General features: G+C 37.4%; 1 protein-coding gene across 2 annotated transcripts in view; it reads right to left on the bottom strand.

Moving 5' to 3' along the window:
- Window positions 1-16,050, bottom strand: part of Ptp52F (Protein tyrosine phosphatase 52F) — a 209,097-nt gene that overhangs the window by 25,284 nt on the left and 167,763 nt on the right. For both annotated transcript variants that reach the window (XM_083129556.1, XM_083129555.1), the window contains exons 17-20: window positions 12,933-13,038; window positions 8,825-9,042; window positions 7,261-7,337; window positions 3,591-3,725 (exon numbers count right to left, since the gene is read on the bottom strand). In XM_083129556.1, the coding sequence (XP_082985682.1) occupies window positions 3,591-3,725; window positions 7,261-7,337; window positions 8,825-9,042; window positions 12,933-13,038 (536 nt within the window). The remainder of the gene's footprint in view (window positions 1-3,590; window positions 3,726-7,260; window positions 7,338-8,824; window positions 9,043-12,932; window positions 13,039-16,050) is intronic.

The following is a 16,050-nucleotide window of genomic DNA, read 5'->3' as shown; positions in this document are numbered from 1 at the left end:
AACATTTAAACCTTTTTCAGTAAGACATTTCACTGATAGTAAACTACCATGCAACTCAGGTACATACAACACAGATTTTACTAATACATTCTGTATACCTTTATCATGTATACATTGTATTACACCTTCACCCATTCCTTGTGATTTCAAACAACTTCCATCTGCAAGGTATATTTCATTTGCTATACTTGGATTAAATGTGGCAAAAAATTCCTTGTCACTGGTCATATGACATGTGGCTGCTGAATCAATGTACCATTTGTCTCTACCTGTACCTTTTTCACTTGCTTCAAAACACAGAAAATGAACATTATCACAATCAGAACCACTTTCATCATATCTTTTTTCACTTTCTTCAACATTACTCACCTGGTTTGCTTTATACACAATTTTCCTTTTATGTGCCTTGTACTTAAAACAATCACGTTTAAAGTGACCTGGCTTTTTACAAAAAAAACAGACACTTTTCACATTATCGGATTTCACTTTAAGAGCACTTTCTGAATAAACACCACTGTCAGTTTTGGCTTCCTTTCTTCTCTTATATTCATGTATGAGCTTCCCTTTCACCATTTCTAAAGTTAGGTCTTCTTCCGGTCTCGTCTCCAGTGCAGTAATTAGCGTCTCGTAACTGTCCGGCAGGCTACACAACAACATTGCTACTTGCAAATGTTCCGCTAAATTTTCACCAAAAGCTGCAAGTTGATCCACAATATCCAACATTGCATTAATGTGCTGCTCCATGTCGCCATTTTCACTAAGCTGTAAGCGGCACAATTTCTTCAATAAATACACTTTAGTTGTGAGACTTGATTTTTCATGATACCGTTTCAAAGAATCCCAATATCCTTTCGCTGTTTCCTGCTTTCTTACATGAACGAGTTGATCATCTTCCAGCAAAAGTCCAATGGTGGCCCTAGCTTTTCCGTCTTTTTTCTTCCATTCCTCGTCCGGTTCTTTTGGCTGCACACCCGTCACTACATCCAACAATTCTTCCTTTAGAAGTAGTAACTCCAATTTGTACTTCCACGTTTGATAGTTCCTGTTATTTAACTTCTGTATAGTCGATTTCACCGACTCCATTTTCACAGTCCGTATTCAAACATGAACAGCCGCACTTCCTCGTTTTCCTTATTACAACTGCATTAGACGTGTTCTGGGTGTTCTGGGCCCATAACCTATGTTGGTGTAATAAAAGAACACGTACAGTTTATACAGTTTATTCCGAGAAGTTTTATTGTGCTTCTCACTCGGACGAACACAAGTGCTACAAAAAAAAAAAAATATTCGAGAACCAAAACAGTAGAACATCGATAGTGCAGCTTTGCACAGACTACAACCTATGTAGTATATTAACTCTTGATCTCTCGTTTATACACTTTATATGTTTATTGACAAAAACACCCTACAATATACTGTATTTTCCAGCGTACCAGACACACCTCATTTATGTACACATTTTTGAGGAAAACGTTTTATCACTGAATGTTATAACTAATTTACAGTATTTCAAAAATAAAGTAATTTGTAAGTCTACTTTAAACAAATAACTTACCTAATCTAACTACGAAAGAATACATTTTAATCTTCTTCGTCACACACTGCAATAAGCAAGAAAGAAATCGTCTAACTCAATGGAGAAAATTTCCAGAAATGGAGTTAATCACAAACTGAGTATAGGCATAAAAGATACATCCTGTTTTTCAGACCTACTTTTAAAGGACAAAAAATGCATCTTATATGTCGGCAAATATGGTAATTCATCATTTTACTGTGGTAAGAAAATATCCCCTTCCCCCCTCCCCAATACCTTTATCATCTATTAATTACGAAGGTAATTTTTCTATATTTTCTATATCAAAGTAAACTGATGTCTTTGCAAAGTAACTTAGTTAAAGTGATTTTTTTAAAAAAAATATGACTCGCTTCCAGTTACATTCTCAAAAAGTAACTTAGTTACAGTATTTTTTTTTTTTTTTAAATATAACTCACTTCCAGTTACTTTATTCTGGTTTATCTACAACTCTTAGAGAACATCTTTCATGTATGAACTGCAAATGGGACGTTTCCTTTTCTGTACTACTGATCTTTTAACAGGCAAGAAAATTCATAGCAAATCCTAAGGAAGCTTTCAGACTGAAACGACATGTATCACTTTGAAATGAGCCCTCAGAAATAAGTGCAATGTTTCGTACTAGAACTGAACCTGTCACTTAATGACAATTGTCATTTACATATTGCTTGGACAATAGTGTACATCGTGTCAGCTCTGTCTGTTGGCCTTGCATGAACAGTGAATGCTTGTAATGGGAGCCCTTATCACTTCTTTGTGAAACCCCATGTGTCACTTCAGTCTGAAAGCTCCCTCAGACTTCACACAAAATCTGCTCCTTGTAACAAATTTATATATGACTACAAAAATTTTAGTTATATTCTTAGCAAACTATAATTTGGTTCACTGCTGTTGATACATGGCACAAAGTAGTAACCATTTAGTCACTCGTTACTTGAAAAAGAAACACAGCTATAGGGCGACCACAAGGAAAAAAAAAAAACAGCTTTCCCTTCTTCCGCTCAGCTCGGCCCATAAGGAAGTATGGTCCACCCTCCCCCTCACCTTGTCGTGGGAGTACGGTGCACAGGAGTCGCAAGTCTGTGCAGGTTGTTTTGCTTGTGGTTCCAGTATACTCATTTCAAAAGTAACTGTGTTATAAGTACCTTGTTACTTTCAAACACTGTAAACTAATACAGTAAAACCTCATTAATCTGGACTAATGGGGGATAAGTTGACCGGTTTAACGAAAGTCCGGACTAACTGAAATAACCTAAAAGAACAGTAGAAAGTGCATTAGAACTCCGTTTATAGCAACAAAACACATTTATTATGGTGTATTTAAAGGGCATAGGCCTAAATACACTATACAGTACAGTACAAAGTTTGCGGGAAACAGAATTTCATCAGTGGTTGACTGCCTTTTCTTTGGGAAGTTCTCTTGTTGACTTCTAGCCACCTTTAAAACCTTGCATTCTGCTTTTTTTGGGGGGTGGGGGTGGGGGGGTTTTGCCTGTCCGGATTAAGCAAAGTCCAGCTTATTGGGGTCTGGATTAACGAGTTTTTACTGTACCTAGGAAGTAAGTTGCAGGTGTGTCACTTGCAAAGAGTCAACACACTACAATTGCATGTTATAAAAGTTTATGCGCTGTTACGGTTTTCATTTAGTTCATCCATTCTTTGATACATAAAAAATAGTAGTTTTGAAGTTTAAGATAGTAAAATTATGTGGGTAGATTATGATTTCAAAACACATGCTCTTTACATGAAAAATTGATTTTTTCTAAAAAATTGTATGCAAGTTTGTTCTACGAACTTGGTCTTCCCTGTATTAAATTCAAGACTCAAGATACTTAACATCAACAGTCCTTTGCAACATTTTATTGCTGTGTTGCTTTGTATTCTGATTTTAACAGAGGTAAAATTATGCACTTTTCTGCACTCTTGCAAATTAGGTTAACTTGTTCTTCTATACAACCTAACTGCCAAAACTCTACCATTGCTTCTATTATAAAGATGATGTTTTACATTAACGTACCTTTTCCTTCTCTACAAATTGCGTTACCATGACAACCAACAGTATATCATGTTCCCAGATCATTCTCCAAAAGTCTTCTATTGTTTCCTCCTTAGGACCTTGACTAGCAACATACTCTACTTCTCCACTGTAACCCTGTAATAGAGAATTATATATAATGCATTTGTTAAAAACACACATATACACAGTGTGTCCCATAATTTTCTGGACTGATGTGTTGGTGGATTTACATATTGCATGATTTGTAAAAACACCCCTTCTCCAATTACCTCTTGCTGTTAAATTTGAACGTTGGGGAAGGATCCTGTTAAAAGTTACAGTAACACAAGCGACACTAGCCTAGGTTACCATGTCGGAAATGATCAGAAAAACCAAAGGGTTCAACATTGCCCAGACGTCATTAGGACTGCGGACAGGGATTCCAATTTCCTGAAAAGTATCGTGACCGATGACAAAACGTGGTGTTTCCAATATGAGCCATTAACAAAGCACCAGAGTTCAGTGTGGAAGAGCCAAGGGTCCCCAAAACCCAAGAATGTTCGCCTGTAGAAGTCCCATGGGTATCACGACGATGCTCATCATGTTCTTTGACTCCATGGGTATCATTCATAGAAAATTTGTTGCCAATGGACAGGCAGTTACGGGGGTTTTGAAGCATCTTTGGGTACGAATTCGATGGGTATGCACACCATACTGACAACAGGGCACATGATCCCTTTTGATTGACAATGCACCAAGACACCGGTCTGTGGTTTTCCACCAGTTTTGGCCTCCAAGGGGATTGGTCTGCCTGATCATCCTTCCTATTCTCCTGATCTGTCTCCTCCTGACTACTTCCTCTTTCCAAAATTGAAATTGCGGCTGAAAGGGAGCCGGTTTGATGCTGTTTCAGAAGATCGAAGACATTCGACACTATTCCCGTCAAAGACTTTCACAAGTGTTCTGACAAGCTGTATGAATGTTGCATGCAGTGTATTAAAGCACAAGGAATGTATTTCGAATAATATACACCCAAGAGTGTCATTGCGTGTGTGGTTCCTGTCTTCTCATCTTAGTTCGGAAAATTATGGAACACACTATGTGTGTATACAGTGAGGAAAAAGTCAGGTCACATAGAATTGTTGTTGTTTTAAGTCCATTTTATGAACAGATAGACTAATCGAGACTGAACGTACAGTTTAAAGTGGGATCTGAAGCACTGTGTGTCTCCAATGCAAACCCTCAAGTTATAGGAAAATAAATATGTGAATACAAACATACACATGATTGATATAAAGGGTGATCCAAATGTGTGGAGACACCCGAATAAAAGTTGAATGACATACTAAACTACAAAACTAAACTCTGTGGCAGAACAGCCCTCAAAGGGCCAAGACCTGCCAGAGCAGCTTTTTCATTGGGTGACACGTGGAAAGTGCATCGGACCCCATTGCCGCTGTTTTTCTAGCTTTCGTAACCGGAGGCGACTACTTCTTGAAGTAGCTTCCCAATTGTCCTCACGACGCTGGGTCAAAGCCGAAATTTTGGGGGCACCCACAAGGAATTGATCCCGGGACCACTTTCAACAAAGGCAAGAGCACTAACCACTTGGCTACACAGGAGCCCTGAATGACATACTATTCCGCAAAACTAACATTGTAGGTTTGTAATTGGGGTGGGGGAAAATGTTATAGGACATATGGCGATGACGGCTGCCATATTGAATTCAACTTCAGAATTTTAAATGGGAAGGGGGTGATATGATATATCAAATCAGGCTAGAATTTCATGAGAAATGCAATGGTGAAGGTTTTTTCGGCATATCTTTAACCAGTAAAAAGTTAAGACTGAATTCTTGTACCAAATTGCTCCTTTTCGAGGTGTCAGAAATAAGCATTAAAATGAGTTTAGCACATCAGTAACATATAGAGATCAAAGTGACATCTAGGGTGAGGAGTTCGCATGCCATTGCACACGATTTTAATCGGATACATCCACAAAGAGCTGTGCATTATGAATGGTTGTCGCAAACAATTACAGTGTGACACTTCCATTGAATGAAAAGTCCTTCACAGTGACTAGGCTAATGTTTATGTTCATAAGGAAGTTAATAAACAGAATATGCGACTCTTGTGATCCAATAACTAACTTTGAACAGAAACTGTCTCACAACATTCTCATGGTGTTCTGGTGTTCTGCCCTACTGAAAAAATTCTGTAAAAAGTATCTTCTTCTGTAAGCAAGGATGAAAAATCTGTTCACTTAACAAATCCAAGTAGCCCTAAGCATTTAAGGTTCCGTCAATGAAAATACACTAACCAATAGTGTTCCACACAGCACGCCACACCATTAACTACCAGCACTAACCATTTGGCTGTGATCTGTCCAAAATGAGTTAACAGATAAAAAGCATTGAATATTCTGTTTATGAACTTCCTTATGAACATGAAAATTGGCCTAGTCACTGAAGGACTTCTCATTCAATGGAAGTGTCACACTCTAATTGTTTGAGAAAACCATTCATAATGCGCAACTCTTCGTGGATGTATCTAACTAAAATCATATGCAATGGCATGCGAATTTCTCTCCCTTGACGTCACTTTGATCTCAATGTGTTACTGACGTGCTAAACTCATTTTAATGATTTTCTCTGACACCTCGAAGAGGAGCAAATTGGTACAGTCACGGACACTGCTGGGTTGTAACGATTCCATATAAAGTCCATGTATTCATTACAAGCCAGCAGTGTCCATGACTGTACAAGAATTCAGTTATAACTTTTTACTGGTTAAAGATACGTCAAAAAAACTTCAAACATTGCATTTCTCCTGAAATTCTAGCCTGATTTGATATATCATATCACACCCTTCCCATTTAAACTTTTGAAGTTGAATTCAAGATGGCAGCAGTCATCATCATATGCGCTATAACATTTTCCCCCACCCCTATTACAAACCTACAATGTTAGTTTTCCAGAATAGTATATCATTCAACTTTTATTAGGGCGTTTCCACATTTTTGGACCATCCTGTATAAATGTTATAGTAAATGTTCAATATGTGCACTATCTGCTTCAATGCATGCTTTAATTTGATGCTGCCAGTTGCCTAAGATATCTGCTTGTGTGGTGGGTGCAATTTGGGTAATGGCACATTCCTTCGAGTTAGTCCAGGTTCTTAATTTTCTTAGCATACACGATGGCTTTTGCATGTCCCCACAAGTAAAAATCTAGGGGTATTAGGTCTGGCGACCATGGTGGTCATTCAAAAATGAACATGAACAATATCACCTATGTAGCCAGCCAGTCTGCCTGCATTATCCTTTCAACAGTTTCATGTCATCACTTATCCTCATCTTTGCAATTAGCCAAAACTGGCAAAAAAAAAAGCAAAGTAAAATAAAAAAAATCAATCAATCGTCACAGGAATGATTCAATTTCAAATTGAAGCAAGGTTTTTTTCTTTAAGGCAACACAGTTTAGGAGGGAAATGCCTTGCTTCAGCATTCCAGGAAAAAATCCTTCAGATATCTATGTCTGCAAATAATATATATGTCACATATTTCTGCAAGAGTACCTCATATTGTAAATGTCAAGTTTTGCCTGCTTGAACACTTTCTTTGTTAGTACATACTAAAGTTATTCTTAGAAAACAAAATAGCGTGATGAAAGCTTTGTAATTCTCATACTAACCCTGATGAAGGAAGCATTTATATAATCAGACGTTGGATCATCATCAAATATTTTCAATTTGACACGTGTTGAATCATCTGAAAGAACGGAACAAAAGAATGTATTAAGTATGCATTAGGTATCTGAAAATTGAAAAAGCTAACAATGAAATTTAATTCCTGATCACTTCCATTTATATTTGAAAACGGAAGCAACACAATGAAAAACTTAATCACTTAATTAGTTTTCTAAGTTAGATTCATTTGCATACAGGAATGACTCAAGATAATATATAAGGGCTTTCCTTAAGTCCTTCCCACATTTAAATTCACTATAACTTTGTATAACGAACAGATATATAAAGTTTGTACTGCACAGCAGTCTTTTAAGTTTTACCTAGCAAAACTGTACAATGATAGGATCACGTGACTGTGAACAATCAGGTGATTCTAAGATGGCGTCAGTGTGTTTTGTGGTATACAGAGCTGAAATCATGTGTTCTGTTACGTGAATTCCAAACTTACGACTGGGATAGCCCAAAATTGAATGTGTGGTGCACTGTGTTGACGGATCATCTAATCGGGCCTTTCTTCTCAGAGAAAGATATTGTGATGGATGCTACTGACCTCAACATGCTGCAGACGTTCTTCCTTCCCCAGCTGATTGCACTTGGTATCAAGGATAACGTGCACTTCCAGCAAGACAGGACACCTCCTCATTTTGCTCTTGTAGTCAGAAACTTCCTGGATCAAGAATTCGGAGGCAGGTGCAGATTAACCACATCATGGCCTGCAAGGTTGCCAGATCTGACTCCGTGTGACTTCTGGCTGTGGGGATATGTCAAGATGGAAGTGTACGTGGAAAAACCAAGAGATCTGGATGACCTCAAATAAAAAATATCTGCAGTCATCATGGGGCATTTCGGATGAGCAGCGCCAGAAAGCCATTCTGGGTTTCAGTACGAGATTGCAGGGATGCATTGACGTGAATCATGCCCTGTTGGAGGTGGGGGCAATGAGGATGACAGATATGCAATGTCGCCAGGTAAAATTTTAAAGACTTCTGTGAAGTACAAACTTTATTTCAGGGAAGGACTTTAGGAAAACCCTACATATTTTGGAGTGTGGATGCACTGTCATGAGAGATCTTGATAAAGATATACATAGTATCCTAGAATTTCCCATACCCCTAGATTATATTACATAGTACATATTACTGCTGTGCGTTCTTGTTCGTGCACACACACACATGTCCCTAACCCTTCCCTAGCACGGTAACTATGTATACTCACATTGTCTATGGCAGAATTTCATATTCAAATTCGAGCAAGCCATCCATATGACCTTCAGAGCAGGGATGCCAACCGCGAAAATGAAATCATTCCCAAGCAACCGAATTCCAGCAAGTTTTCAATATGGTCACAACAGGATACATGCAAGCAGGGGTACAGGGACTTCTCTGACACACTGTACAAATAGCAACTTTTATGTAAGGAAAACTCTCCTTGAAACACAAAGATGGTGAACATTTCTTAGTTTTTCACACTCATGCAAAATAAATATTCAAGTTTGCTTGAATTACTTACAAGGAAGAACGTTGACGTAACGATTCTTGACTTTATTTTGTGGAAGACTAGCAATTTCTGTTGAGCCTGCAGCATCTGCACTGAAGCTCCCGATAAGATGGAATTCACTGCAGAGGCGATTGGGATTCTGCAGCAGCACGTCACAGTGAGAAGAGAAACGGCTTAGTGGAATAGGAGCAGGGCGGCGAGGCTGGGACATGATGGGCAGCTTCGGAGGCCTACAACAATAATATTTATGTCAGCATGCAGTGTGAAAATTACCATCTGAATATTTTTGATGATTTACTGCATGTAATAACAGTAAATGTTCTTTAAAAATATGCTGAACCACTGCTTATGGTTTAACAAAACAATACAATTTTAACAACAGGCGTTAGCAATATGGATCACAACTAGGGCTGAGCCAATACCACTTTGAACCAATACCTATACTTGAAAATTGTAATACAGTAAAACCTCGTTAATCTGGACCCCGATAAGCTGGACTTCGCTTAATCCGGACAGGCAAAAGGTGCAAAGAAAAAAAAAGCAGAATGCAAGGTTTTAAATGTGGCTAGAAGTCAACAAGAGAACTTCCCAAAGAAAAGGCAGTCAACCACTTATGAAATTCTGTTTCCCGCAGACTTTGTACTGTACTGTATAGTGTTTAGGCCTATGCTCTTTAAATACACCATAATAAACATGTTTTGTTGCTATAAGCGGAGTATTAATGCACTTTCTACTGTTCTTTTAGGTTATTTCAGTTAATCCAGACTTTTGTGAAACCGGTCAACTTATCCCCCCCATTAGTCTGGATTAACGAGGTTTTACTGTAATTTTAAAGCTGTTGAAAATATTATTCAATATTAGTGTTTAAGTATTCTTCTCCAATTGCATGCAACACTTTACCAAGAACTTTCCTTTGAAATATTCAAGAATTACATCAGAATATTAGAAGACATGTTACGTAATCACAATATCCATTTTATTAGCATAAAATTAGTGCAAATTATAAAGTAAGTTTAGCAAAATTTCTAGGATAATTAGACTGCAAAAGTGTTGTGCCACAAAGACCAAAATGCCAGAAAGTATCGCATAAATTCCAACCGATACTTTCTGATACAGATACATCAGTATCGGCTCAGCCCTAATCACAACCTTACAATGTGCACTGACTAGCCATTCATTTGCCTTGAGAAGGTTCTAGGAGACTTGGAGGAAATGTCGCCTCTAAGAGGAAGAAGAAAAAACCCACTTAAATATACATTAATGTATTATTTTCTTTGTAATAAGAGTAGCAATATGAAAGTAGCTCCATACACCTTTTACTTTCTCTCTCTTCTGCTTATATAACACACACAAACAAATTTTATGTGTGCGGCAGATTAATCAGTACTCTTTCAGTATCTGTCCATATAGACATACCAGCGGTAATTTCACCCATCAGATATACCTATCAATAGCCTGTAATTTAGAGCAAAATTATGCCAATTTGTAACTATTTTTTATGGATGTAAACATGTAATTCATGTGTCATAGTTTTGTAAAGTAAATGTCTAAATACACAGTTCTTTTCCAAAGGCAAAACACTTTGCAATCAAACAATCTTTAATCTAATTCAACAAACTATGTAATATAATTTGCAAGGGCTTTTCTTCCTCTATTAGGTCTGGTGATGCAAACATGAGTTTGATTATAACCAGCGACATTAAACAATGTACTGCATACAAATAATGAATTATGTTACATGCTTGGATGAGCTGCAAGGGTGGCCTGCAGTAAATGTTACTGGAATAGATAATCCAGTATTATTACAAAATATTAATTTACAGTGCCTGGGCACGAGAGTTCTTTGCGAGTGTCCATTCATCAATTTTCTCATATCATCACTCATCTTTGCAAATTTGCCAAAAGTGGCACAAAAAGCGAAGCAAAATAAAGCAAATAAATCTTCATCAATTTCACCACTCACCCTCATCTTCACGATTAACCAAAAGTGGCAGAAAAGCCAAGTAAAATAAACCAAATCAATCATTCACTGTACCAATTGATTGAAGATTTGAAAGCATGATGTCAATTTGAGTTCCTCCCCGGAGTAAAGGATCAGAACAATTGTTCATCAGTGGTTGGATACATCGTGTCGTAACTAGACGTCGGATTTTAGGTTTTTAATCTATTTTTTTCCTTTGCAGGTAAATAAGAAATAACAAGTTATATCGGCGTTTCATAAAAAAACAAAACCTGACTAAGTTTTATAGTGCCTGAAATAATCTATTTTGCTTATTAGAACCTATTTTAGGTTTAAGTGCCTAAATTAAACCTTTCGTTAGGTTTTTATATTTTTTTTTTGGTTTTACAGCATTTTTATATCTCACAGAGGTATTTACTAGGTTTGGTGGCAAAATAATTCAATGACTGGTGTGTTTGAAACATGTTTTCTGTCTATTTCCCTCTCTCCAAGCATATGATGTTTATCAAAGCTTTAAACAAAACAAAAATGTCTGACGTCACTGTTACCTGCAGACAGTGGCAGAGAAAGGGTAAAGTTCCCCCCCCCCTTTACCTTTTACCCCTGCACTATAGACTTTTAATACTAAGCCTTGCCTACTAAGATAAAGTAAACTGTCCTTGTCACTCCTCCTTCCCATTCTCAGTTTGGCACCCAATCGTCTCTACTGCCTGCACAGTCCCAAGTGCAAACTTCTGATTTGTGTGGCCTTGCTCACTTTCGTGCCAATTTTGTCTTGTTTCACGCCTTGAGAAGTAATATTTCAGCATTCAAATTAGCACTACTGACTATGTTTCTGTTGAAAGATAATTTTCAGCACATGAAATGGTCCTCACAGACAAAAGGTGGAGTTTGAGTGTGGATAACGCAAAAAGATTCATGGTGGTCACTAGGACCATGATAAAATTCAAGTTTAATTCCTGGTTTTCAAGGTGAACTTCCCAAAAATTCAAGGATACAAGCAGATGTTTTCTCTATTCCAACCTTACGTATTACAGACTCTCACCCTCCCTTCCATACAAAAAAAATATTGACAATATAAAGGGTTTGTATGATACCAATGTAAAAAAAAATTGCCTAATCAACTTCAAGATATATTATTTTGTAATAATCTTCAGTTTGTCAGACAGATTGTTCTGTAAAAGACACTAACAAAGTAAACGGATTGAGAAAATTCTGTTTTATTTTCTGTGTAGCTTTCTTTTTCATCCTGAAAAAAATGTATGAAACAAAAGCTAAACTGACAGAAACTTGCCTCAGGGAATCTATAAACTTGTATAAATTTAATGGCATATGGAATAAAAAAGTTGCAATTCTTCACGTCTACGGAGAAAAAATGGAATAGAGAAAACATCCGCTTGTACCTTATTTCATGTCTTGCCAAATTCATGAATAATTTCCAGAGCCAATAATTCACGGCATAATTTCCGGTGCCAATAATTCACGTGTAATTCCCGTAATTCAAGGAATTCCAAGTGAGTAGCCACCCTAAAAATGTGCAGCAAATTATACATACGTAACTAATTTTTCACTCATATCAACAACTAACTTTTTCTAACAGCACAAGTGCAGTATTATAATAATTTGTAGATAATTTTAAAAATGATATAATGAAATGAAAATATGTTTAGAAAATTAACATTTGGTTATTACGGTTCTTGTGAATTTTTGTTTTTAACGATTGTATCTAATCAGCATTTTTCAGGAATTTTGTACCAAATTAAGTCTTTTTGCAACCTATTTCAGGATTTTTCGAGCCTAATTTAAGGTTTTTAGAGCCTAATTTAAGGTTTTTAGAACCTAATTTAAGGTTTTTAGAACCTATTTTCAGAATTTTAGAGCCTATTTAGGAACCTAAAAGCACATTTTTTAGAATCCAAAAATCCGAGGTCTAGTCATAACACAACCCTTTATGAGCTTGGTTTCCTTAGTTGCCACATTGATTTTAGCACTGAAAAGTCCTTACACAAATACTTTTCCATATAATAACTAGTAAATATCTTGCTCCCAGGAATGTTACCCCAAATCATTGAACACTGGTGACAAAGTGAGCTTCAACTAAATTAATGTGTTTCTAATTAAACTAAATTTTCACACAATTTAGCCTCATTTATGTCTTACCATGTGACTCTTCCTCTTCTAACAAGGAGTAACATTATTGACAGCATTCCTACGAGTATAACAGCTACAATAATACCAATTACCACTCCAACAGCAATTGCACTTTCTGTAATAAAAAAAAAAGATAAAGGAAATCATTAATCTATACTCTTCTTTTCTATATCTAATGACTCCAAAATTCCTTTTCAATTCCAATTCAAAATTGTATTTAAAAAATAATTATATTTATGATGAACAATCAACATTTTATTAACATAACCCATGGCTCTACAGAACTAGAAGGGCCTTGACCTATCCCCCGACTGCCAGTCTCCCTCCCACAATCCTAACTAGAGGTGTGGATATCTTCAAACGGTAATGAGGTGACGTAGGATTAGCACATCAAACCCTCAGCCGTTATACAAGCAGAGCTGCCCATAGGAGGGATTATGGTGCAGGTTGCACCATCAAAATTTGGGGGGGGGGATTTTTTCCCTTCAAATAATATAAAATTCAACATTTATATAATTTTCCAAAATATATATAAAAAGTTTACACCTTAAATACACCATATTTAATCCATAGATGAAGAAAAGAAAGTGTTTAAGGGTGTTATCGAAGGAAGAAGGGTGGAAGAAATATTCACCTCCAAAATATTAGGCCTTATTTCACACGTGGGTTCTTGTGTGAAGACTGAGAATTAATTTTTTTGGGGAGGCAGTATCCACTCTTCAATATCAACAGTAAGTCTAAAATTGGCTTGGAAATTAAGGTGGTAGGATTCAGTATTAAATTTAAAGGGGGGAGATAGGAAGCTTTTGATAATGTGTTAAATCTTAGGTTCTCAAGGAATTTCTGTACTGGAGAGAGAGTTCGAACATTAAATTTTGAAGACTGTATTTAGCGACATTTAGACTCCGAACGTGCCAAAAGTGAAGCTCGAAAATGCTAATTAATAATCTTGGGATCCTAAGAAAGTATTGGCACCCCATTAAATTAATATTCTTGAAAGCCTGCAAAGAGGTGGATATAAAAATGTTCTTGCTCGGAATAATGTATTGCAAGAATGTGTGTTTCTTTGGCGCTTTGCCGAGGTGAATGTGAAGTTTTATACTATAGGCACGTTACAAGACATAAGCAATATTCTCGATATTCATTAATAACATCACTTAATGCTTAGTGTTGGTATACTGCTTAATTTAAAGCGGGTGCATCATTTGGAACAAAAATACACTATATAGCCAAAAGTCACCAGACAACCCAGTGCTGTTCATTCCAAAGATTCCAGCCAGGTAACTAATAAGATGCCACTTCGCTATTATTACAACATTTACTCTTCGGGGACGCTTTCCACTAAGTTCTGGTATATTGCTGGTGGATTTCTTCCCCATTCGTCCTGTAGCCATTGTGAATAGTTCATGGGTGGTTTTCGGTCGAGTGGATCTGGCACGCAACCGACACTCCAGTTCATCCCAAATATGTTCTATGGGGTTCCAGTCGGGGCCTTGAACGGACCAGCTAAGCACATCCACCTCATTGTCCTCAAACCACGATCCAATGGACCCTGCTTTATGGGCAGGGGCATTATCGTGCTAATAGAGAAAAGGACCCATTCCAAACTGTTGCCACAGTATGAGCAGCATGCTATTGGCTAAAATGCCCTCATGAACACCACTGTTCATGTTGCCATTGACCAAAACAAATGACCCGAGCCCAAACTAGGAAAACCAGCCCCAGACTATGACATTACCACCATGTTCACCTGGGTGTCCGGTGACTTTTGGCTACATAGTGTACATAGAATCCGCATTCCTAACTTCACGTCACAGAAAAATTTTACTTTAACAAGTTAAATTTGCACTGAAGATAAAATCCACGTAATTATTGTTATGGGTTACTAAAATAATTATATCTACCCCAAGAAAACAGGGGGGGGGGGTTCTTTGGAAGAGGCACCATGTTATATTATCATCCTGAGCTTTACTTTGTAGGGATTACTATATGGTTTGAGTGCGCGAATAATATAATTAGGGGGGGATGCATGACATGATTTTGGGGGGGGGGGGATTGTACCATTGACCTTGGGGGGATGGGCACCCCTGTATACAAGATTTCCCATAACTGGTTACACAAATCTCACTCCTAGCTCTCAATTTTCCACCAGTCCTATACACATGCTGAAAACTCCGAGATTGAACCCAGGCATACTCAAACTCATGCCTTCCTGCAGTCTGAGTCCAAAGCACAGCACCTTAGACCGCATGTCCACAGAGGAGGACAACAACATTTTATTGTCCATTAAATAAAACTGAAATCTTCATCTACGAGTATAATTATTTTAATCCCATTAATTTCAACAAATGACTAAACTATTCACAAATAAATTATTTGTAGAAATTACAAGAATTTGTTAAAACTAACTACATTAAAAATAATTATATTCACAGATCAAGTTTTCAGTCCTATTTAATACAAATAATAATAATTGTATTGCTATAATCTGTCCCGCACTGTGTCCGTGTGGTCTAAGACGTCATGCTTTGAGCTCCGGCAACATTTCTATGAGATTTCGGCCTGTGTATGGGACCAGCAGCCATTTCCGCACCAAACACTGAGAGGAAATTGGGGAGCTACATATTACATGACCCGGTCACGGAAACCTACAACAACGACTGGGGGTTCATCATGCTGACTACACATCAACCCGCCCACCTTGAGGCCAGCAGTCTGAAGGTAGGACCTGGCCCTCAAGGTCTGTTGCACTATGGGTTAATTTTAAATTGCTATAATCTGCTCTCAAATAATTTATTCATTGTTCCATGCAATTCTTTCATGAGCTAGTAGAGGGCATAAAAAGCAACTGCTATGGAAAGAAATGCATGAATCAGTGAATAAGTTAGTGTCAGTACATTATCTTCCTCCACAGAACTTGCCAATCTATCTTTAGAGCAGGCGCGGTTCTACCCTTAGGTCACACGGTCACGTGCCCGTCCACCAATTATGTATTTAAAAATAACAATTTAGACTTGTTTGCAACGCTTGTATTTTATTCTCTTTGCCACACGGAGTTTTCCTCTGAGCGGAGATGGCTACAATGGGTTGGACGAAACTTGGCAACATAGCAAGGGTCACGTTCTGG

This window comes from Lepisma saccharinum, chromosome 10 (genome assembly GCF_977018435.1).
Source record: "Lepisma saccharinum chromosome 10, izLepSacc3.1, whole genome shotgun sequence".
Classification (NCBI taxonomy): domain Eukaryota; kingdom Metazoa; phylum Arthropoda; class Insecta; order Zygentoma; family Lepismatidae; genus Lepisma; species Lepisma saccharinum.
Note: the sequence above shows the minus strand (reverse complement) of the source record. Positions and strands in the feature narration are given on the sequence as shown.